Source organism: Oryctolagus cuniculus, chromosome 7 (assembly GCF_051225735.1).
Source record: "Oryctolagus cuniculus isolate XC-2025 breed Fujian yellow rabbit chromosome 7, ASM5122573v1, whole genome shotgun sequence".
Taxonomy (NCBI): Eukaryota; Metazoa; Chordata; class Mammalia; order Lagomorpha; family Leporidae; genus Oryctolagus; species Oryctolagus cuniculus.
Window position 1 is genome coordinate 147,433,801 of NC_142873.1, and position 25,072 is coordinate 147,458,872.

At 52.0% G+C, this 25,072-nt stretch overlaps 1 protein-coding gene across 2 annotated transcripts in view; it reads right to left on the minus strand.

Annotated features, from left to right (window-relative positions):
* Nucleotides 1-25,072, minus strand: part of NIPAL3 (NIPA like domain containing 3) — a 52,163-nt gene that overhangs the window by 12,235 nt on the left and 14,856 nt on the right. For both annotated transcript variants that reach the window (XM_008265677.5, XM_017346464.4), the window contains exons 3-8: nucleotides 16,535-16,603; nucleotides 14,928-15,099; nucleotides 10,008-10,067; nucleotides 5,268-5,413; nucleotides 2,585-2,681; nucleotides 113-248 (exon numbers count right to left, since the gene is read on the minus strand). In XM_008265677.5, the coding sequence (XP_008263899.1) occupies nucleotides 113-248; nucleotides 2,585-2,681; nucleotides 5,268-5,413; nucleotides 10,008-10,067; nucleotides 14,928-15,099; nucleotides 16,535-16,603 (680 nt within the window). The remainder of the gene's footprint in view (nucleotides 1-112; nucleotides 249-2,584; nucleotides 2,682-5,267; nucleotides 5,414-10,007; nucleotides 10,068-14,927; nucleotides 15,100-16,534; nucleotides 16,604-25,072) is intronic.

A 25,072-nucleotide genomic window follows, 5' to 3' on the forward strand; every position in this document is an offset into this window, starting at 1 on the left:
TGAATGTTCCGCCGTCCCTTCCCCATGGCTTCCAAACCAAACGTGGTCAGAACCTCCACATGGAAGAGACCCATGAGGGCGAGGACGAGCAGGAGAAGCACAAGTGACTCACGCGGCCTGATAGATGGCGGTAGCCACCATGCACACGAACATCACGTAGAAGATGGGGTAGTCGAGCTGCAGGTCTCCTTGGATGGACAGGACCAGCATCCCGGCCACGGCCTTGACCGTCACCACCGTCATGGAGCCTGTGTGCAGGGAGACAGAGCCTTTACTATGGTTTATAACCCGAAGGGCGCGGTGACGGAGCCACCTGATAGTTCACGGGAGAAGACACGGCCCTGTGGGTCTGTGCTGAGACACCAACAGCCGTGGCCAAGATCGGACAACTTGTTCAGCGTGCTGAGCCCCTGTGCTCCTGGCACTGTGCCTGGAACACAGCGGGAGGCCCGGCGGCAGCCGAGTGACTGAGGCTCCCAGTGCAGGCCTGTCGGGTACAGAGAGCCCACGGGGGGTGGGGTGGTTGAAGGCTGAGCCACGTGTGCTTTTACAAACATTCCTCTGTTTTGGCACACTCATTCCTGTGCATCTGCACATACACTCCCAATACACGCAAGTTTGCTTGCATCTTATACTCTGGTCCTGTTGGACTGTGCCTATGTCGTGGTCATGACAGAGCACAGGCAGGAAATGTAATTCAAAAGGCACAGAAAAAAGTTACATAACTTCTAAGTGTTTCTTCCCAGATACCCAGTGCACTGTCAAGCCCACGTCACTACAGAGACCCTCGTAAGCTTTACCTAGTGGTATAGAAATGACTTTGGTCACCTGTCAATCCCTCCACCGAAACAGGAGTTAAACAAAACAAGCCTGGGGGTGGGAGGACATTTACCTTACAGGTTAAGATGCTGCGTGGGACACCCAAATCCTCTATCAGAGTGCCTGGGTGCCAGGCCCAGCTGTGCTCAGGATTCAATCACCTGGGAGGCAGCAAGTGGTGGCCCAAGTACTTGGGCACCTGCCACCCACATGGGAGACCTGGATGCGGTTGTGGGCACCTAGCTTTGGCCTGGTCTAGCCACAGCTGCTGCAGACATTTGGGGAATGAACCCATAGGTGGGAGATTTCTCTTTCTCTCTCTCCCTAGTAAATAAAGTTAAAATATTTTTTTAAAAGCCCAAATCTGATACAAAGCCCTTTCCCACCTGCTCCCCTGGGGAGCTGCTCTGCCAACAGCCCCATCACACACGGAGGCTTCCAGGCCCCTTGGCCATCAGACGACAGCTTCCGGATGCACACAGCCACTTAAGACAGACATTTGTCATCGGGGATCTTGGAGAGTGACCGGGGGTTCGGCAGCTGCCTCAGAGCCTTCTGGACTTCCTACTCACAGGGGAAGACATCTCTGGACCATGATCTTTGCAACCCATTTTGCAAACCAAGTCAACAAGGAATGAAGGACTGATTCAGGTTACAAAAAGGGACGAGAGGAAGCCAGTCACAAAAGGCCGCAGAGTGCCTGAGTACGAAAGGCAGGAGGTGGACTCAGGGCGGCCTGCGATGGAGGGAGGGGGCGCTGGGGTTTCTAGAGGGTGGACTAGCGGTGGCCTGGGGCTGGAGGGAGGGGGTGCTGGGGACTTCCAGAGAGCCCGAGGTTTCTTCTTGGGGAGACAAAATGTCCCACAATTAGACAACAATGATGATGGTTGTACAACTCTGCGCGTACAGTGAACGCCACTGAAGCGTGCACTTTGAACAGGTGAACTGGAGGGCACACGGACTACGTCTTGATAAAGCTGTTTCAAAACAAACGAATCAAAACCATGTGACCTGTCTTCAGGACAGCTGCCTTGTGGTTTGCGGCCTTGGGGGGGGGGGCCTGCAGCAGGAAGGGCAGAGGGGACGCAGCAGATGTGGGGCGCCCATGCTCTTCTCTGCTCATCTCCCCCAGGCCTCCGTGGGATTTGAAACGGGGAGTATGGTTCTCAGCGCGAGAGCCACCAGCCCAGGGCTGCAGAGGGCGGGAGGCGGCAGCGGGGCTCCAGCCACGTGTCTGCCCCTGGAGGGCCGGCTTTCCCCAGCTCTGCAGCACTTGGCATGAACAGGGCCTCTCCCACTGCACACCCAGTCCTCTGACAGGAAGGGAGGAGGAGCAGGGACTGGCTGAGCCCTTGAACCCAGGGCTGGTCCCTACCCGTGGAGGCTCCACACGGACCTCCCAGGGTGCGCGCGTTGGAACCTGCTGAACCTGCGCCCTGTTCCTGATCCTTTCTTCTCACTGCAATGGCCCCTGCCCAAAGTGACATCGCCTCTGTGTCTCCCGCCATTTCCTCCCTTTCAAATGGAGGCTCTCCGAGGACAGGGCTGTGTCTGTCTCGTCCTTGGCATAGCCCCAGGTCCTGGCACGTACGCGTCCCTTGGTGCTCCGGCGAGAACGCTGGACACCACGGGGCTGCCCCCGGCCAGCAGGGCCCTGGATCCTTGCAGCTGCCCATGGAGCGACCGCCTGAGCCACCCCCGAGTGACTTCCGTCTCCAGAGCCCTCGTTGGCTGCCGGTGCGGCCTCCCGCGGACCCCAGCTTACCGAGCAAGGCCACCAGTAGGAGAACCACAACGATGTTGTTGGCGTTCTTCTCCTTGTAGAAGTACAGCAGCAAGCAGAAGAGCACGATCTCCAGGAGCTACGGGAAGCGGCAGGGGCGGGGGTCAGTGGGGAGCCCCCGTGGGCTGGACCCCACGCAGGCTGCCGAGTACCTTCAGGTCACAGGAACTCAGAGGTGAAAGGGAATGAGACAGCCAGCATCTCCCAAGTACCGCTCGCTCAGGGGAAAATGCAGGGCGAAAACTCCAACCCCCAGCGGCACTGGGAAGGAGACCCTGTCCCCTTTACGCCCTAGCTTTGGGGGGAGGGGTGGGCTGGCCTCGTCGCCGCCCTGTCACATCTGGCCCTGATGCATGGAGCTGGGATGATCTCATCCCACGTCACTGCTTCATGGGTGTCCCCGGGAAAACTGGGGGGGGGCTCCTCAAGGAGGCAGACACTTGCTCACGGAGTCAAGTGCACAGCCCCCTTGTTCCTGACCAAGCTGACGTGCGTGGCTTCCCAGTGCAGGAGGAGGAAGGCACCGGTGTCTGGGCTGGATCCTGGGGTAAGTCTCTTCACTCCCCAACACCGCAGTGTCGCCGCCGTGGAACAGGTAGGCCAATCTTCGGTCTACGAGGCCACGTCGCTGCGCACACGTAACGCGCTCTCATTCCAGGCCAGGCGCTGTTCTGAGAGTTTCATTCATGCTGCACTCGTTACAGCACAGTGGTTCTGTGCAGCGGGCACTCCTGCAAGGCCCAGCTAGCAAATGGTGGAGTCTGGGTTTGACGTGGACAGCGCAGCTCCAGGCCCAGGCATCTCCCCGCAGGGCCGCACTGTGTGTGTGTGTGTGGGGGGCAGGAAGGCGCTCAATCCAGACACTCACTCTTAGACAAGGGCAAGTCCGACCTTCTAGACGCTGCCCGCCCGTGGCCGTGTCTTGTCTTTTCTATCCCTTGCAGGCCCAGTCATTTGGCATCGCTTTCCCAAAGAGCTGACCCAGCCCCAGCACACGGCGAAAACCACCGGGGAAAATGCAGACGATGGCTCAGCCCCGGTGGCCCCCCCGGCTTGGTCAGCATACAGACCCCATGCAGACACAGCAGTGGGTAATTAGGGACCATGCAACACAGCTGTCTTCACTTCCCCTGTTTCTTCCTTGTCTGTCCCAGGGACTGTTTTCAGTGATGGTCAACCGTCTCTATGTTGTAGGAAGTCGTCATAATTGTCTTTAATTGCAGCCGAATTCTTCACCAGGCTGATGCAGGGGCCCACGTCAACACTGCCAGCCACCCGGCATGCACTCAGGGGTGGGGGTGCCTGCTGCTCGGCTGCTTCCCCCCACAGTTCTTTACGATGCGGAGACGAGTGCTGGAACGCACTCGGCTTTAGATGCTGAGCTGGCTGCCGCCAACAGCCCTGAGTTCCGTGAGCAGCGTTTACGGCTTCAGCTCCACCGTGCTGGCACGCGGCAAACGTGCAGTAGATATTGACTGATTTTGGTTCCATAAATCACCCCAGCTGGCAGACCACCTTGCAGGCATGGGGAAGCCAGACAAACGGAATCATTCACCGAGCAGCCACCACGTGCTGGGTGATTCACTCGCTGCTCGGTGTATCTCCCAACAACAATGCTAAGTCCAGTGATTCTCACCAGCATGAGAAGGAAACAGAGAGGGAGAGTGACTTGGCCAAGGCCACGCAGCACATACAGGGTTGGAGGCCAGGATTCCTCGAGGGAAAGGCCTGCAGTGGGGTCAGCTTTGGCCTGGAGACGTGCGTCTTTGGCTGTGCTGTGTGGACATTGCTCCATGCCCACCAGAGAGACCTGGAGCTGGCTGACCCAGAGCGCCTGCACAGCCCCAATCTCAGGCAGTCTGTTCTTCACCTAGGAAGCCATGTTCCAGGGCCCCTCAACCAATCAGGGCCCAGGCTGCTTGAGTCAGTGGAAAATGACAAGCTCCGGGAAATGCAGACCACACCTGGGGCCAGGAGCCCGCAGCCAGCCTGGCTCTGCCCTGTGGGCTCTGATGGAGTCGGCTCAGCTCCCCGAGGCCCAGTTTTCTCATGAAATGGGGGGAAACACTTACTTTCCTGGATTGCTGAGAAAACCTAAGACAATACCTAAAAATGCTGAGCTTGGTGCAGGGCATGGAAAAAGAACACACCGGAAGCTCTCTTGAAGACCCTACGTGTCCGCCTGGGTTGAGCTGCAGACCTAACGCGGATGTGATTGGAGCGAGAGGACTGAGGGGTGGTGCGGGGAGAGGGGACGCATTTCCCAGGGTCTCCTGGCTTTCTGTTTTCACACTGTAAATCATTTAGGATGCTAACTTTTTTCTCACCATAAAAGTTAAATGGTCACCGTAGAGATGTTAATAAAACACAGTCCGAGACAGGTCTTGGAGACAGCTACTGCTAGACTTTCCATTTCTCCATCAGGCTGGACAGACATGTGCAGTCTGTCCTCATGGCTGGGCAGTAAGCTGGCAGCCGCCTGTCTGGTTCTGGACAGCACTCGGGCGTGAGTGAAGTCAGCATTTCTCCGTGAGCCCCGCCCTCCGCAAGCGTGGTCTGCGGGGCCTTGTGCTTCACAGGCTCCAGGTTTCTGCTTTCTGGGACTTGGTCCCTGACCCCTCCCCGCCCCCCCCCACCAGGTGGGAGGACCCGGGGCTCCTCTTACCATGTACAAGAGGAAAGGCCAGCTCACGAGGTGTCTGGTGACGTTCTCGCCCGTCATCTTCTCGTGACTATTGGGTGCAAATGTCACCAGCAGGTAGGTGCCCACGACGGCCAGCCCGCAGCCAACAAAGGACAGGACATAGCGCCCTGGGGGAGGGAGAGGCCGGGCTCAACCTGAGCTCTTAGCTGTGGAACAGCAGGCTCCTGTACAACACACCATGGCTGTTACTGTTTCTGTTTTTCGGTTTTCTTCTTCTTCTTCTTCTTCTTTTTTAAGATTCATTTTATTTATTTGAAAGTCAGAGTTACAGACACAGAGGGAGAGACAGAGATCTTCCAACTGCTGGTTCACTCCCCAAATGACCACCGTGGCCGGGGCTGGGTCAGGCTGAAGCCAGGAGCCGTTTTGGCTGTCTGAGGTGTGAACAGGCAGATGGAAGACCTCTATTTCTGTCTCACTCTCTGTCTGTAACTATGCCTCTCAAGTAAGTAAATAAAATCTAAAAAAAAAAAAAAAGAAAAAGAAAAAACCATTGGGGCACAGTGGTGAGAAGCTGTCCATATTCTCATATTCCTTGAGCAGGCTTAACACCTTAATTTTAAATAATTATCAAAATTTTATCCCTGTCATCAAACACATTTCAGTGTTTGATGAATGTTTGTAGATTCAAAGATGTGGCTGAAGTAATTAATTTAAGCATTATTTTCAATAAATTTCATAAAAAACAGCTTGACCATTGATGTTTTTAGGAACTCAAAAAGTTAACATATGCTCAGCAAGTAAGAACTGGGTGTGCAGTGACTCACTGTTCTTCGCTGAGCTCAGTCTCCTAATCCATGGAATGGGGATACGCCTCACTCAGTCGTCAGCGGATCAGCCCCTTGAGTTAGCCCTCCTGCTAGGGATTCGATATCCTGGTATATGTAATCCAGAGGTGATGACAAACTCTCTGACTTCAAGAACAACAACATGAGGAAGAATTCTGAGGAATAAGTGCTGTGGCAGGGCTGCACTGAGCTGTCTCTGGAGCGAATCCCTGTCATAGGTGACATCCTGAAGTCTTTGCTGGGCACGTGAGAGGCTTTCTTGTCAGAATGCCTGATCTAAGTCCCAGCTTCTCCACTTCTGATCCAGCTTCCTGCTGATAAACTGGTGATGGCTTAAGTACTTGGCCCCTGCAACCCAGTGGGAGGCCTGGATGGAGCTCCTGGCTTCTGGCTTAGGCCTGGCCCAGCCTTGGCTGTTATAGTCATTTGGGGAGTAAACCAGCAGATGAAGATGTCTCTCTCCCTCTCCCTCTCTCAGCCTTTCAATTAAGAAGAACACATAAACAATATTATTTAAAAACTAAAAATAACATTTAATGTTAAAAAGAACTCTAATGAGGCATGTATACAGAATCCTTGCAAAGCAAACACACCCATGAAACCCTCACCCAGATCAAGCAGGAAAAAGCAGGACACCGAATTCCCCGATCCTAGACTCCCAGTCCTGGGGTAACCCATCTTGACTTGTAACAACACGGATGGCTTTGTCGGTATGGCCCTTTACACTAGGGGTCCTACAGAATGTTCTGGTGTGTGTGCGTGCGGCCTGAGGCGTGTGCCATCTCTGTGCTGTGGAGTGCAGCAGCCAGCCTCTCATGGCTGCCCAGTGCTGTGCTCTGTATTACACAGTAGGAAAACGAGACAACTGAGCCATTCCACTGTGCGGGGCACTTCAGGGCTCTTCACAGAATGCGGCTGTGAACATTCTCGTACCCGCCATTTGGGAAACAAATTCCTGGTCCCAGCGGTGACCTGTGAGAGCTCCGCAGGCACTGTCCCGGGGTTTGCCGAGGTGGCTGTGTCACTCTACACTTCTACCGGCACAGTGCGGGGGTTCCGAGTGCACCTGCCAACACTTAGCGCTGGCCATCTGCAGGGTAGCCAATACTGTGATCTCACTGTCGTTTTACAGGGAACATTTTTTTTTTTTTTTTTTTTTTTTTTTTTTTTTTGACAGGCAGAGTGGACAGTGAGAGAGAGAGACAGAGAGAGAAAGGTCTTCCTTTGCCGTTGGTTCACCCTCCAATGGCCGCCGCTGCAGCCGGCGCACCGCGCTGATCCTGGCAGGAGCCAGGATCCAGGTGCTTTTCCTGGTCTCCCATGGGGTGCAGGGCCCAAGCACCTGGGCCATCCTCCACTGCACTCCCTGGCCATAGCAGAGAGCTGGCCTGGAAGAGGGGCAACCGGGACAGAATCCGGCGCCCCAACCGGGACTAGAACCCGGTGTGCCGGCGCCGCAAGGTGGAAGATTAGCCTATTGAGCCATGGCGCCGGCTCTACAGGGAACATTTTAAGGACAGAGTCACTCTACGGGCTAACTAAAAACAAATAACACAACAAGAATAAATTCTCATGGCTAACGTGTACCTTTTATTTTTATTTTTATTTTTTTAAATACTTACTTTTTTTTATTTTTTTTTTTTATTTTTTTTATTTTTTTTAATTTTTTGACAGGCAGAGTGGACAGTGAGAGAGAGAGACAGAGAGAAAGGTCTTCCTTTGCCGTTGGTTCACCCTCCAATGGCCGCCGCGGCCGGCGCACCGCGCTGATCCGATGGCAGGAGCCAGGAGCCAGGTGCTTTTCCTGGTCTCCCATGGGGTGCAGGGCCCAAGCACCTGGGCCATCCTCCACTGCACTCCCGGGCCACAGCAGAGGGCTGGCCTGGAAGAGGGGCAACCGGGACAGAATCCGGCACCCCAACCGGGACTAGAACCCGGTGTGCCGGCGCCGCTAGGCGGAGGATTAGCCTAGTGAGCCGCGGCGCCGGCGGCTAACGTGTACCTTTTAAAACAGTGCCTGATCCCTTCCTCACGGGCTATTTAACCCACTCCCAAGGGAACCCCTAGCACTCTCCCTGAGCTCCTGTATACACCTGCCAGGCCTGTGAGCTCCCCAGGGGCCACGCTCCTGGGTGAAGCACAGGGACCTCCTGCCTCTTCCCAGGGGCCCTGCCACGCCCCAGCTGAACCCCGTGTGGTCAAGCTCCTGAGGTTCAGCCCAACCCCAAGAAAGTCAGAAAGCACAGGGAGGTCTGAGCTGCAGCTATGGTGACCACTGGCCTCTGGAACCTTCTGTGTTAGAACTAACTGTGTCTATGTCATCCCACAGTCTCCAGAAATGCGATACCATGTGGAATGTTGGGTTTTTGTTTGTTTGCTTTTTTTTCTCAGTACAGGTTGAGCATCACTAATCTGAAAACTCGAACTGCTTTGAAATTCAAAACTTAGAAGCACCAGCGTGATATCACAAGTGGAAAATTCGACCCCTGACCTCCTGTGACAGGTCAGTCAAAACACAGGTGCACAGAAAATACTGCATACAGTTCAGGCTCTGTTTATAAGCTGCATATGAAACATAAATAAATTTCATGTTCATTCAAAATAAAGCAGAACTCTGACCTCCCGGGTTTGACTCTCATTGCTTTACAGCTCACAGAAGAAGGGTGCCTTCTACTGGGTCTCCAAAAATCCAAATGATAGATGCTCAGTCCACACTGGGTGAGGGCCAGCTTTGTGTGCAGCAGGTGAAGCTGCCGCTTGCAACACTGGCAGCCCACATTGGAACACTGGTTTGAGTTCTAGCTGCCTTGTTTCCAAGCCAGCTCCCTGCTACTGCACCTGAGACAGAAGAGGGAGATGACCCAAGTACTCTGGCTCCTGCCACCCATGCGGGAGACCTGGATTGAGTTCCAGGTTCCAGGATTTGGCGTGGCCCAACCTCAGATGTTACAGCCACTGGGGAGTGAACCACTGGATGGAAGATTCTCTCTCTCTCTCTCTTGCTCTTTTTCTGTAACTCTGCCTTTCAAATAAATAAAATAAATCCTTTAAAATAAACAAATAAATAAATATTGATTAAATGGAATGAATAAATTCCTTTTATAAAAGTCTCACAGGTGATTCTGATGTGCAGCAGGTTTTGGAGGCACTGACTTAAAAACTCAGCCCTCAGGAACCTGATGAGGGTGGGAAACAGGCTCATGGCGGGAATGGGAGGCAGCTGAACTCTAAAATTTATTTATTTTGAAAGTCAGAGTTACGGGGGTGGGAGGAGACAGAAAGAGATCTTCCAACTGCTGGTTCACGCCTCAGATGGCTGTAATGGCCAGGGCTGGGCCAGGCGGAAGCCAGGAGCCAGGAGCTTTATCTGGGTATTCCAAGCGGGTGGCAGGGGCCCGTACATTTGGAGCATCTTCTGCTGTGTTTCCCAGGCCATTAGCAGGGAGCTGGATCAGAAGTGGAACAGCTGAGACACAACCCGGCACCCATATGGGATACTCGCATCACAGGCAGCAGCTTAACCCCCTGTGCCACAACATCACCTCAGCAGTTAAACTTTAAATTCAACTGTTTTAGAATGAATAAAAAAACCTAGTAAATCAGATGCCCACATCCCATATCCGAGTGCCTGGGTTCAATACTCAGCTGGGGCTCCTGACTCCCGCTTTCTGCTAATGCAGACCCTGGGAGGCAGCAGGTTATGGCTCAAGTGGTGGGTCCCTGCCACCCATGTGGGAGACCAGGACTGAGTTCCAGACTCCTGGCTTTGACCTCTGGTTTGAGGTCATTGTGGTCATTTGGGGAGTAACTCAGCAAATGGGAGCTCTGTCTGTATCTCTCTGCCTGTCAAAGCAAAAGAAAAGAAATGGCACACACATAAAGTCAGAGACAGGGCGCAGGGCCCCGAACTTACTCAGGAAGTCTTTCGGTTTCCATTTTTCTTTGATGAATATGATCCCTATGATGGCACTAGCTGGAAAACAAAAAGCACAGGGAAAAGAGCACTGAGGTTGCTTGAGGTTGGAGGGAGTCCCTTCGCCCAGGCCCCCACATTGCCGGCCCCTCCCCCAAACCCCCCCTCCCCCCGAGCTCGGTCCCCCTGCCCCCTCTGTTGCTCCACCTGGGAGAGGGAAGCTCCGCTCTGAGCCTTCGGGATGGTTTTCTATGAGGTGGGGGCACCGCATGTTGAGATGCTGTTGGCAACAGGTGATTTACACAAGTTACTTCTGGTCCGTCTGCCCTTGGAGGCGGGACGTTGAGGCTGAACGAGGGGACGGACTTGCTCTAGGTCCCGCAGCCGCTAAGGGAAGGCACAGCCTAACCCCAGGACTCTGGTCGGCTGGGGTTCTTGCTCCTTCCACTGGGACACCTGCCTCCGACATACCCCTCCCTGGTTCGTTGCTCTCCCTGACTTTCCCACACTCTCGGCTGACCTGTGGTGGCCCTAAAGGACCCATGTGGGGAGACCCGGAAGAAGCTCCTGGCTCCAGCCTGGCCCCACCCTGGCCATTGTGGCCACCTGGGGAGTGAACCAGCGGATGAAGATTCTCTTTATGTCTCTCTCTCTCTGTAACTCTGCCTTTCAAATAAGTAAAATAAATCTTAAAAAGTTAATCATGGGATCAGTGTTGTGACAGAGCTGATAAAGCCGCCACCTGCAACGCTGGCCTGGCTGCTCTACTTCTGATTCAGCTTCCTGCCAATGTGCTTGGGAAAGCAGCAAAGGATGGGCCCCTGCATACACGTGGGAGATCCAGAATAAATTCTTGACTCCTGGCTTTGGTCTGGCCCAGCTCCAGCCATTTCAGCCATTTGAGGACTGAACCAGTGAATGGAAGTGCACTCTCTCTCTCTCTCTCTCTCTCTGTCTTTCAAATAAATATATAAATCTTAAAAATTTTTAATCATATATTTAATATATCTAAGATATACCACTTTATCATAGGATCAATATAAAAATTGTCAATGTACTTTACTTTTAAAAATACTGTATCTAGCCGGCGCCGTGGCTCACTAGGCTAATCCTCCGCCTAGCGGCGCCGGCACACCGGGTTCTAGTCCCGGTCGGGGCGCCGGATTCTGTCCTGGTTGCCCCTCTTCCAGGCCAGCCCTCTGCTGTGGCCAGGGAGTGCAGTGGAGGATGGCCCAGGTGCTTGGGCCCTGCACCCCATGGGAGACCAGGAGAAGTACCTGGCTCCTGCCATCGGATCAGCTCGGTGTGCTGGCTGCAGTGCACCAGCCGCGGCGGCCATTGGAGGGTGAACCAACGGCAAAGGAAGACCTTTCTCTCTGTCTCTCTCTCACTGTCCACTCTGCCTGTCAAAAAAAAAAAAAAAAAAATACCGTATCTGTGATCTGGAGTGTGTTTTACACTTAGGGAAAATCCTAAGTTGGCCTTGTCCCTCTTCCTGTGAGTGCCGTGTGGTCCAGCACAGGACTAGGTCTGGATTAGACGAAGGCACACGGCTCTGGGCAGTAACAGTTTGCGGGTGAAGATGCTCTGTTCACTTTCCATCACACCAGGAGACTCACAGAGCCCGACTGTCAGTGCTTGTGACAGCAGCAACTGTAATTTTCACTGTGAATGTTTCCTCCTGCAACCAGTGATCACCGGGATGATGCACTGGCTCTATGGGAATATTCAGCTAATGATTCTGACATCCACTGGTGATCTTCATTGGAATCCCCGAGTCAAAATGATGTGTTGTAAAATAGGTTCTAGTTCTATTACACCTGTTCCTTGAGTTAGGTGTCACTCTTCTGTGGAGAACAGCTTTCCTTCCCCCTTCCTGTTTCTTTCTCTTTCTCTCTTTCTCTAAAGATTTATTTATTTGAAAGACAGAGTTACAGAGAGAGGCAGAGACAGAGAAGTCTTCCATCCACTGTTTCACACCCCAGATGGCCACAATGGCTGGAGCTGCACCGATCCAAAGCCAGGAGCCAGGAGCCTCCTCCGGGCCTCCCAAGTGGGTGCAGGGGCCCAAGGACTTGGGTCATCTTCTACTGCTTTCCCAGGCCATAGCAGAGAGCTGGATCAGAAGTGGAGCAGCTTGGTCTCGAACCAGCACCCATATGGGATGCCAGCACTTCAGGCCAGGGCTTTAACCCACTGCGCCACACTCTCTTTTTTAAAGATTTATTTATTTATTTGAAAGGCTAAGTTACAGAGAGAGAGAGAGAGAGAGAGAGAGAGAGATATCTTCCACCTGCTTATTCACTCCCCAATGGCCTCAATGTTCCCAGGTGCATTAGCAGCGAGCTAGATTGGAAGTGGAACAGCTGGGACTTGAACCGGTGCCCATATGGGATGCCTGTACTGTAGGTGACAGCTTTACCTGCTAAGCCACAGCACTAACCTCCTTCTTCTATTTCTTTTACTGCTGCTTTAAAATTCCCAAATGGTCATGCTTTTAACATCCAAATATTCCTTTATACTTTCTAAGGATTCTTTTTTCATAGTATCCTGTTCTTGTTTTTTGAATTTAAATTTTTCTCAAAGTATTCTCAGTGTACCGTGTAGTTCTTGGTTTTGCTAAAGTTTGAATCTATTTTAGGAAGACGGCCAAGGATCATGATTGAAATGGCCAAGGCCCACGACTCATGCCTTGCAAGGGAGACAGTCTGCCATCAGGAGTCTCCACTGAGGAATGAACTTGTGCATGGTAAGGCTAAAGTGTCAGAGGTCCTCCTTACCATCAGTTAGCATGACCTGAAGTCACATAAAGTCCTGCTCCCACACTTCCTGTGTTCTGTACTGTAGCTTCTTCACTTTGTCTGAAACTATGCTTCATTTGTTTTTTGGTCTCCTAAACATTGGCTATTGTTGTCTTTAATGTTGTTTTTCTTGGTGACTTTAGGAGTTCCAGGAGCCCCTTAGTTTCCAGTGGGTGATCCCTGAAGTCCTTCTATTATACTGCAGCCTCCTTTAAGATTCAGACGAATACTGACAGCATTTGTCACTCGGCCACTTATTCCTATTGTGAAGAAAGGTTCCAGGAGCCCCCTGGAGATACCAGCAATGGGCAAAGCAGAGAGCTAAGGGGACAAATCTAATTATCTATGTGGACTGGGCAGCAACAGAGGCGTCCAGAATGGGTCAGATGTAAGGTAACAGGGAAAGGCTGAGACTATGGCAAACCACTTGCCTCAGTGAAAAGCATTTAAAAGGGGCTGGTGTTGTAGCAGAGGGTAAAGCTGCTGCCTGTGGTGCCAGCATCCCATACGGGCATGGGTTTGAGTCCCAGCTGCCCCACTTCTGATACAGCTCCTTGCCAATGTGCATGGGAAGGCAGTGGAGGATGGTCCAAGTGCTTGAGTCCTTGCACCCATGTGGGAGACTTAGTGGAAGCTCCTGGCTGCTGGCTTTGGCCTGGCCCAGCTCTGGCCACCACAGCCATTTGGGGAATGAATCAGCAGATGGAAGATCTCTCTCTCTCTCTCTCTCTCTAACTCTGCCTTTCAAATAGGTTATATATATATATTTAAAAAGCATTCAAAAGACATTTTAAGTATACTGTGCATAGCATGTCTGAGGACCTCATTCACCTTGTCAGCTGCCAGATTGCCAACCATGGCCAAGCAAAAGAGGGTCTTATAGTTGGATCAGGGAAGGCAGTATGTGTCCACCCTCTGAGGCCTACGCAGGCCGGCTAGGAAGGAACGCAATGATCGATTAAAGATGTCTGCTCGGGCTGAGGAAGGGGCACACAGCAGCTATGCATACACTGTCCTCGCTGCAGAGGCCCTGAGGACGCAAGGAGGAGTAAGATGCGTAAGTGGTCTTTTCCTTTAAGAGCAGGGAAGGCCGGCGCCGCAGCTCACTAGGCTAATCCTCCACCTTGCAGCGCCAGCACACCGGGTTCTAGTCCCGGTCAGGGTGCTGGATTCTGTCCCGGTTGCCCCTCTTCCAGGCCAGCTCTCTGCTGTGGCCAGGGAGTGCAGTGGAGGATGGCCCAAGTCCTTGGGCCCTGCACCCCATGGGAGACCAGGATAAGTACCTGGCTCCTGCCATCGGATCAGCGCGGTGCGCTGGTCGCAACGCGCCAGCCACGGTGGCCATTGGAGGGTGAACCAACGGCAAAGGAAGACCTTTTTCTCTGTCTCTCTCTTTCACTGTCCACTCTGCCTGTCCAAAAAAAAAAAAAAAAAAAAAAAAGAAAGAGCAGGGAAGAGCTTCTGTGCAGACACTAGCTCCCCGGCAAAGCAGTTCACCGGTCGAATACCATCACTTCTGGAAGAGTTTTTTTCTAATTCTATTTTATCTGTGGCCTCATGGCCATGAAAGCTGCCTTGTCTTTGCTCCGAATCACTGGCTCAGTGACTCCAGAAATCAGTGAAATGGCTGATGAGAAAGTTGGGGATGGGATTACAATGACGCCAGCAGAGGACAAAGATCAGTGGAGACGTGTGTGTGTGTGTGTGTGTGTGTGCACTTCCTGGAGGTGCGAGGTATCCGTACCCTGCAGAAGCCTGGCTTCCCTGCACAGCTCAGCTGCCTCTGCAGAAGTGACAAGCAGTTCTAATAAACACGCTGCATCTCAAACAGCTCTTGTGGCCAGACGGCCTGGTCCAGCCCCCAGGCCTGCCACTCGCAGCCGTGTGATCCAGGGGAAGTAACTTCACTGCTTTGTGCCTCAGTTTCCCCACGTGTAAAATGGGGATAGTAACAGTTCTTCCTCAGAAGGTTGCCAGGAGGATTCCAAGAATTAAGACCCAGAAAGCACTCAGGGCAGTTACTGCTATCAAAGCAAAAGCTGGTGTGTGTCCTGGGGGTGACACGCAGGCCACACGGTGGGCGAGGGCCAGGGAAGGCGGGGTGGGGCCCTGGTCTTACCTATCACAGAGACTGCCCCGAGGGGCACGATGAGCGAGAGCGGAGCGAAGGCGTAGGCGGCGAACACGCCCAGCTCCCCCAGGAGCAGCAGGAACAGGCCCAGCCACCACGTCTTGGTCTTGAAGTAGGCCCGGGGGTCCTTGGTGCCTGCCAGGCGGATGTGGCAGTACTTCTAGAAATGCCAGAAAGAATGCGACTGTTCAGATGTCTGGGGTGGAAACACTCGGGTCCATCTATCCTAAATCTACCCCGGCCTTGGGGGGACCTGTCAGCTCCCTCTGGGGTGCGCGCTCAGGGCAGAGAGAAGCGGCAGCTGTCTCAGGACCGGATGGCTGTTCCGGGACAGCATTCTCCAGTGGCTGGGATCCTCACCTCTTTCCCCGCAAACTGCAAAAATGCACACGCCAGGGCCTCATCCTGGGGCGAGGCCTGGAAACGGGCATTCCTCACGCACATCACAGGCAGTGTGCAGGCTGGCTGGGAGCGCTGGTTGCAGGAGCCCCACTTAGGCCTGGCCTTGGAGCTGCCATCTCCCCCGAGGCGTGGTCCCCAGGACTCTGGCCTGTACCCACCTCTGTAAAAGGCCTGAAGTTCTTCTTGGGCAGTCACGTGGGGATTGGGAGACCTTGCCCTCCCCGGGATGGACCCTGGGCTCCAGCCAGGCAGTATTATTCTTTTTGGAAATGTGAACTTGGGATATTGAAGCCGAGGCAGTAACAAAGGCAGGCTAGGAAGCCCTGCTGATGCAGAGGGCCACGGCGCCACGGCTGCCCCTGGAGAGGATCCTGTGTGGGCTGCATGGAAGCAGGGAAACAGGCAGAGCTACTGCTGTGCAGAGAAGGAACCAGACAAGCAGCCGGGGGCCACACAGCCTCAGAAACCCTCCCATGCACACAGGGCGGCCGATATGCACGATGCCCACCTGTGTGTCCACAGGAAAACCCAATTCACATTCGCCCTCCCCAGGGCAGGGCCCTGGGCCATTCCTCCACAGACTCCCACCCTCCCCTGGCTGGGGGCAGCCTCCAGTGATCTTAGCTCTGCCCCTCCCCCAACATACACACATACACACACACTCACACACACACACTCACACACAAATGCGTGCGCACTACACTCAATGGGAACAGTTCTCTGGCGCCCCGGGAGGAGCTCCCCAAGCCATCAACTCGCTCCAGACTACAGGTGGGCATGAGTGGACGCATCAAGGGGGTACGGGGCGGGGCATCCACAGCAGCTGCTACCGGCGCCCCTGGAGACGTAATCACGGACAGGCTCTAATCAGAGTCAAATCTGACAAAATAGTAATTCCAACGGCCCTGCAGCACAGCAGGCAGGAGAGGAGGCGGCCGGAGCCAGGGAGGGCATCGGGAGGCGGCTGCAGGCCCCAGGGGAGCCAGTGAGGTGCTGAGCTGGGAGGCCATGTTGGGGAGGGCGTTGGCAACACTGAATCCAGAGAGATTCTGGATCAGCCCACAAGGTATGGTCCCAAGTGCAGCCCCGAGGGGGAGCAGGAGAGGCCTCACAAAGTGGGGCTGGACCCGGACAAGCCACCCTGACCCACTGCTGGACCTCGGCCCCACGTGGCGCAGGTGACCGGAACTTACCTGGAGGTTAAGAGCAATGCTGACCACCAGGTGCCCGAAAATGGCCAGGAGGGCGCCAATCAAGTTTTCCTGGAAGGAAAGTTCACAGGAGCAGACGTGAGTGGGGCCTCAGGACACACGAGTGACATCTGCCTGCTTGCTGTCCCCAGACAGCATCCTTCCCCAGGCCACAACCCAGACCCTCTGCTGGAGTCCGTTACCCACGCTGTAACCAGCGGCCTTCCTAGTTTACAAAGCCCTGCCTTGCATTGGACACTTCTAGAACACACCGCCAGCGGCTGCCTGGCCACGATGACCTGGCACGCTGAGTCCTGCTCCACCACGCCCTGCCTTGCACTGACGGGCCACGTGTCGCAGAGAAAAGCTACTTCTGGAGTTTACGAGACAATACAGGCAGGGGCACTTCTCATGGCCCAGAGCCGGCCTCAGTGAGGCTCTTCACTGGCTGACTTGCTTAGCATTTTCAGTTATTTAATTTACAAAAAGTTAATTTGAATCACCTTATGAGTAAGGTTCAGCTTTCTCGGCATGGTTTTTAAAATCTTTTAGAAAGTTTTTTTTTTAAAAAAAGGTTTATTTATTTGGAAGGCAGAACTACAGAGAGGCAGAGAGAGAGACAGAGAGAGAGAGAGAGGTCTTTCATCCTCTGGTTCATTCTCCAGATGGCCACAACGGCTAGATCTGTGCTGATCAGGAGCCTGGAGCTTCTTTCAGGTCTCCCACATGTGTGCAGAGGCCCAAGGACTTGGGCCATCTTCTACTGCTTTCCCAGGCCACAGCAGAGAGCTGAGTTGGAAGTGGAGCAGCCAGGACTCAAACTGGAGCCCATATGGGATGCTGGCACTGCAGGCAGCAGCTTTACCCGCTATGCCACAACGCTGGCCCCTAGAACTTTTTTTTAAAAAAGATTTGTTTGTTTATTCAAAAGGCAGAGTGACACACAGAGAGAGAGAATCTTCCATCAGCTGGTTCACTCCCCAAGCGGCCACAATAGCTAGGGCGAGTCAGGCCGAAACCAGAAGGTGGAAATATCATCCACCTGGGTGACAGGAACCCAGATGCTTGGACCGTCTACTGCTGCCTTCCCAGACCCATTAGCAGGAAGCTGGATGGGAAGCCGAGCAGCAGAGACTCCGACCAGCACTCCAGTGTAGGATGCCGACATCACAGTCGACAACTTAACCCACTGGCAACACCAGTCCCCTTTCTTTAACTTTAAAAATGATTATTGAACATATATTCATTGTAGCGTATTTAGGAAATATAAAGAAAAATAATAACCCAATAGAAAAGCCTTTTTTAATTCCATAATCCAGTGACAATGACTACAAACATTTTGGTTTTTCTTCTGGTCAACTTAATTCTGCCCATAAATTTAGATATTGGTGGAAATATTCATCTACTTTAGAAAAACAAGATTACAATCTGTTTTATAACCTTCTATTAAACATTATGAGCACATTTCCCTACATGCACATCTAATTCATCATTTTCAATAAATGTCAACCCATCATTTGGATGTGCCATATTTATATCACTGCTGTACTATAATTAGATATTTAGGCTGTTTCCTTTTTTTTAATTAAAAGGTTTTATTTATTTTTACTTTAAATATCTCCACCAGAGATGGAGACAGACGGAGATCTCCTACTTGCTGATTCACTCCCCAAATGCCTCCAACAGCTGGGCTTGAACCAGGCTGAAACCAGGAGCCTGGAGCTCAATCCAGTTCTTCTGTGTGGGTGGCAGGGATCCAAACACTTGAGCCATCACCAGCTGCCTCCCATCACCTGCTAATCTGCACATTAGTGGGGCCCGCGCTGTGGTGTAGCAGGTAAAGCTGCCGCCTGCAGTGCCCACATCTCATATGGTTTTGAGACCTGGCTGCTCTACTTCCAATCCAGCTCTCTGCGATGGCCTGGGAAAGCCCAAGTGCTCGGGCCTCTGCACCTACATGGGAGACCCGGAAGAAGCTCCTGGCTCCTGGCTTTGGATTGGCGCAGCTCCAGCTGTCGCAGCCATTTGGGGAGTGAACCAGTGGATGGAAAACTTTCTCTCTCCGCCTCTGCCTGTCTGTAACTCTGCCTTTCAAATAAAATTTAAAAAAATCTGCACATTAGCAGGAAGCTGGAATTGGAAGCGGGGCCAGGACTGCTCCAGACACTCTGATATGGGATCCAGGTGTCCCAAGCAGCAGCCTAACCACTGTGCCAAATGCTCCCCCACCCCAATCTCCTTTTTTAGAAACAATGATGTGATGGAAATCCTAGTTCACATTTTTTTGTGCATTTGTGTGGGTGAGTCCCCTGGCATAAATTCTTAGACGTGCAACTGCTGAGCCAGAGGGTACTCAGCTTAGCATTTAAACCACACTGCACTATGTCCTCAGCGCACACAACCTCACCACCAAACAACAGAGGAATGCTCGACTTCAGCCCGGTGTGCATCTTTTCCTCCTAGAACGAGCCTTGGCCAAGACCCTCTGCTCATGAGGCTGCCCCCACCTGCGGCCCGCCCTGTGGATTTCTGCCCAATCACAAGGGCATGGGACTTAGGGGCTCGGCAGGAAGCAGTACCAGCATAATCACACTCCCAGCACTCAGTGCACCTGGAAAGACAGATCACCAGCCTTGCACCCCAGAGGGCCAGTGGCCGAGGCCCTCTCCTCAGGACAGGGCAACAGTAGGGGACAAAGTCACCCCTGCCCCCTCCCAGCCTCCCCTGGGGTGCAGATGCTCTCAGAGAGCTGGACTGAGGTCTTCGCTGAGAAGGAGCAGCTGACACGCTTGAGGGCAGGAGGTGGGAGAGAGCCCCCCCCCCCCCCCGACTGAGGTCACCACGAGGCAGACCTTGGCTCTCCCCAGCAAGGCACAAGGGACGGATGCCAAGAGCCCGAGTTCTAGTCTCTGCTCCGCTGTCACTTCACTGCAGCCTTAGGTAAGTCCTCTCACCTGAGCAGACTGGGTGTCCCCCAGATGGCCACTAGGAGCCCACATCCCTGACCCAAGCCAGGACGTCAACAGACGCCAGGGGAATGACATGCCAGACCCCAAACTAACCCTGATTCACCTCGCAGACATGAAGACAGAATAAAGCCGCCTGCAGGCAGAAACCCGGCCCTTCCTGTGGATTTAAAAGGGCCACTGGTCTCTCTTCCTTTTTCTCCGTAAGTCCAACTTTCAAATAAATAAGTCTTTAAAAAAAAGGAAGAAAGAAAGGGGGGCTGGTACTGTGGGGTAGCGGGTGAAGCTGCTGCAAGCAATGCCGGCATCCCACACGGGCGCTTGTGTGAGTTCTGGCTGCTCCACTTCTGATCCAGCTCCCTGCTAATGGCCAGCACTCAAAAAGCAGCAGAAGATGGCCCAAGTATCTGAATCCCTGCCACCCATGTGGGAGACTTGGATTGAGTTCCATGGTCCTGGCTTCAACCTGGCCTAGTGCTGGCTACTGTGGCCACCCAGAGTGAACCAGCAGAAGGAAGACCTCTCTCTCTCTCTTTCTCTCTCTCTTTGCAACTCTTTCAAATACATAAATACTTTTTTAAGGTCACTGGAGGGGTAGTTATGAAGCACATTGGTTAGGATGACATTGGGACATACACATCTCATTATCAGAGTCCCTGGGTTCAAGTCCCAGCTCCACTTCCGATTTTAGCTTTCTGTTAATGCAAACCCTGGATGGTAGCAGTTGATGGTTCAAGTACTTGAATCCTTGCCACTAATGTGGGAGACTTGGATTATATTCCAGGCTCTTTGCTTTGGCCTGTCCCTGTTCCGGCCACTATGGGCATTTGGAGAGTGACTCAGAGGATGGAAGATCTCTCTATGACAATTTCTGCTTCTGTCTCTACCTTTCAAACAAATAAATTTAAAAAAATTAATTAAGATAAAAGAGACAGTAGAGAGCAGGTCAGCGTTTCCCTAGCTGGGTGCTCAGAGATGTTAATGTGTTAACGGGATTAGGGCAAAACAGTACCGTGTAGCTAAAAAGCTTGGGAAGTGGTGAGTCCTCAACCCAGCACTTGGAGGCCCACAGTGCACGTGCTAGAGGCTCTTGGAAGATTCTCTGTGTCAAGCCAGGCTTCTCAAACCTACTCGGCTCTAGGACTCTGAGCCTGGAATCCAGCCACCGGTGCCTGGAGTAGGCATCCATGAATCTCACCCACCTGACATTTGACTCACTTTCCTTTCCTGCTGGTAACAGCAGCCTGGTTTTGCTGGGGAGGACGGACCCCAACACTGCCCACGGATAAGGGGTTGCTGGGACTGTCCCTCAAGGTGCCCCACCCTCTCCTGGCTGATGACCATGCTTGAGCCAAGTTGGGCAAGTCAGAAACAACTTCTCTGGGATCCAAATCCCAGACTGAGAAACAGAGGTTGAAAAAGGGCTGGCCCAGGGTGAGGTCTAGACAAATCTTCAGTTTCTGCATCTCAGACCCCCGGGGCCACTGTGGCTTCTGTCTTTGTTCAAGAGCTGGTTTCCGGGGGGCAGGTATAGTGGTATGGTGGGTTAAGCTGTCACTTGCCACATCAGCATCCAATACGGGTGCCGGTTTGTGTCCTGCTAATGTGCCTGAGAAATAGCAGATGATGGCTCAAATTCATGGGTTCCTGCCACCCAGGTGGGAGATCAGGATGGAGTTCCTGGCTCCTGGCTTCAGCCTGGCCCAGTCCCAGCTGTCATGGCCATTTGGGGAGCAAATCAGTAGATGGAAGATTGATCTCTGTCTCTTACTTTCCCTTTCAAAAAATAATACATCTTTTACAAAAGAGCTAATTTCTGTTGCTTGGAGCCAAGAGTGGAAAAGAATCAACACTTCATGGAATGTAGTTTATCATTAGTCCAGCTTCTTGTAAACATGAGCAGGTTGGCCCCTCTCCGCTTTCTTAGAAACACGGCTTTGATGGACAAAAGGTCACCTGCTTTTACTTTTTTATATTAAAAAATCATAACTGGGGATGGATGTTGTAGTGCAGTGGGTTATCACTTGGGACCCCACATCCTATATTGGAGTGTTAGTTCGGGGGGGAGGGAGGGAAGAGAGAGAGAGAAAGGGAGAGAGAGAGGGAGAGAGAGGGAGATCTTCCATCAGCTGGTTCACTTCCCCAAATGGTTGCAACAGCCAGGGCTGGGCCAGATGAAAGCCAGGAGCCAGGAGCTTTCTCTGGGTCTCCCATGTGGGTACAGGGGTTCAAGCACTTGGACCATCCTTTGCTGTTTTCCCAGGTGCATTGGCAGAAAGCTGGATCAGAAGTGGAGTAGCTGGGGCTTGAACCAGCACTCATATAGGATGCTGGCACCCCAGCTGGTAGCTTTACCCCACTACGCCACAGTGCCAGCCCTGCTACTTCACTTCTGGTCCAACTTCTATTAATGAACCCTGGGAGGCAGCAGGTGATAGCTCAAGTGTTTAGGCCCCTGCCACCCACATGGGAGACCCAGAAGGAGTTCTGGGCTCCTGACTTTGACCCAGCCCAGCCTTGGCTACTGTGGGAATTTGGAGAGTGAACCAGCAGATGGAAGGGCTCTCTCTCACCTTTCAAGTAGGTGAAAGCAAATAAACATTTTTAAAAAGTGATATTTGCTATTTAAATAACAAATTCACAAGTAAAGCTTTTGGAACAAAACCTTACCATGAAAGTAATTAATTCTCATAAGTATAAAAATACATTTGGGAATATAATAAATCTTAAGAAATCTTATATGGTCTAATGCTGCTTGCACACAATGAAATTATTTTACAATTTTTAATGTATAAACTTATTACAGGACTTCCACTTCTGAGAAGGTTGAATAGACTCAATTTCTCTTAGTTTTCCTGCTATGTAAAACTAAAACCCTGGGTATCACATATAAAACACACACAGAAAGACTCTGGGGGCTGGCACTGTGGTATAGTGGGGTAAAGCCACCACCTGCAGTGCTGGCATCCCATGTGGGTACCAGTTTGAGTCCCAGCTGCTCCATTTCAGATCCAGCTCCCTGTTAATGTGCCTGGAAAGCAGCAGAAGATGGCCCAAGTGCTTGGGGCCCTGCCATTATATGGGAGACCTGACAGAGTTCCAGGCTCACTGTGGCCATTTGGAGAATAAGAAAGAAGATGGGAGATCTCTCTCTCTCTTTTCTCCCTCCCTATCTGCAACTTTGCCTTCCAAATAAGTAAACAGAGCCTTAAAAAAAGAAGAAATAAAAGCAATTTTTTTAAAGAAACACTCTGAAAGGCAGAAGAGGAAGACAGCTGGGAGGCTGAGGCTCGAGGAAGGACCTGGGGAGAGTTCCTGGGCTTCCTTTTGGCCTCACACATCCCGATGTTGGAGCTGAAGAAGCCGGTGCCCAGCAACACCAACAGAATCAGAATTTTGACAGCCCCAAGAAAAGCAACTCAGCCAAGGATCAGGGGACGATGGTGAAGTAGGAAGAAAGCTCCTGGACCAGAAGCCCACCCCTGCAAACACTGCAGGAAAACATATGCCCCCCCCCCCCCCATGCCAGCCTAGGCCAAACACAGGACCCAGACGCCCACCTGTCACGGCTCACAAAGCACCTGCTGTGGTCTGTGTTGTGTCCTCCAGACTCCCATGTTGAAGGCCTAACCCCAGGGTGATGGTCTTTTTCTTTTTTTTTTTTTGAGATTTATTTTTATTTATTTTGAAAAGCAGAATTACAGAAAGACAGACAAATAGAGATCTTCCATTGCTGGTTCATTCTCCAAATGGCCATAACTTACAGGGCTGGGCCAGGCAAAAACCAGGAGTCTAGAACTCCACTCTGGTCTCCCACATGGTTGGCAGGGGCCCAGGCACTTGGGCCATCTTCTGCTGCTTTCCTAGGCGCATTAGCTGGGAGCTGGATCAGAAGTGGAGTAGCTGGGACACAAACTGGTACCCATACGAGATGTTAGCATCTCGTACAGTGGCTTAACCTTCTGTGCCACACTGCCAGCCCCCAAGACATCGGTCTTTGGGAAGTGTTAGGTAACAAGGGCAGAGCCCTCAGGAATGCGATTAATGTCTTCATAGAATGGACCCAAGAGGGTTCCCTCAGCCCTTCCACCACGCGAGGACACAGGGAGGGGGTGCTGTCTATGAACCAGGAGGACAGTCCTCACCAGACCTGGATCTTGGACTTCCCAGGCCCCGGACTCGTGAGACATAAGCGTTTACAAGCCACCCAGCCGATGGGATTCTGTTCTAGTAGCCCTGGCTGAGATACCTGCCTGGATACCCCAAAATCGTGTTCTTTTGTTCTCCTGCACCAGGAAGGGGACTGGTGAAACCCAGTCCACAAACCCAACCCCTGCTCTGCTGGTCCTGCTGAGCTCTGAGAACAGGCACCTTGGAGGGCCTGAGCAGCCTGAAAGACTCCCCTGATGCCCCTCGGAGCTGTTTCCCAGGACTCCAGGGCAGCACCTGGCAGCCATATTGTCTGGTGGCCTCGGCCGGTGGAGAGCAAGAGCCAGATTAAGCAAGTTCCACAACCAGTTGCTAAATTTTCAGGATTTTTTGAAAGCTGGTTGTTAAGACATCCATAGACATTTGAAATTAGAGGTTATACTAAAATCAAAGGCAATAAATACCCCAAGCCCAACATTTCATAACTGACTCCATTTTACTGTCATCCATGCTTTAGAGGTTATTTTTATCTATTGCCTCTGAATGGTGGCACATTCTTTGCATATCTTTTTGCAATTCTGCATCCCATGATATCTCATCAGCGGCTTGAGATCAATCTGGTGGGAGTACTTACAGCACAGAAATGGGCAAGCACTACAAATCAGTGGAGGAGGTTGATAAATATGTACCAGATAATCATTTTAATACAATGTTTTTGCTTAATAATTATTGTAAAACTTTATATTGCATTAATTAGTTGCTTTTATTCAAATGTGCCAACTAAAAAAATATGACCTCTTGATTGAATCAATATTTGTAGACTTTATATCCAAGGAGACTTTTAAAAATAAATAACCTCCTAGTAACTTTTGGTTCCTCACTGATGTTCCATTAAAAAAAATTACTGAGAGGGAGAGGGAGAAAGCACGCTCTCTCACTCACTGGTTCACTCCCCAAGTGTCTGCAATGGCTGCGGCTGGAGCCAAGAGCTGGGAACTCAATCCAGGACACGTATATAGGTGGCAAGAACCCAACTACTTGAGCCATCACTGCTGCCTCCTGGGGTGGACATTTGGAGCTGGACTCAGGAGCCAGAATTGGGACTTGAACCCAGGCACTCAACACGGAAGGTGGGTGTTTTAATTGCTGAGCTGACGTCCCCAAAGAAATTTTTTTAAATGAAGTTTGATTACATATTTTAGATCTTTTCTGATAGAGAAATATTTTTAAAAATTAAATTGGAAGGCCATCAGGATGGGATGGCTCCAGTGCCTTGGATTCCGATGTAAGCAGGGCAACGTAATCAACAAATGAAACTCAAAAGTTTAACCAACCAGAAACAGCCAACTAATTATGAACTAGGGACTTTCCATGAGCTCACAGCCCAACAAGACAAAGGGCTCGCTGGAGCCAAGCCTTCATTTCT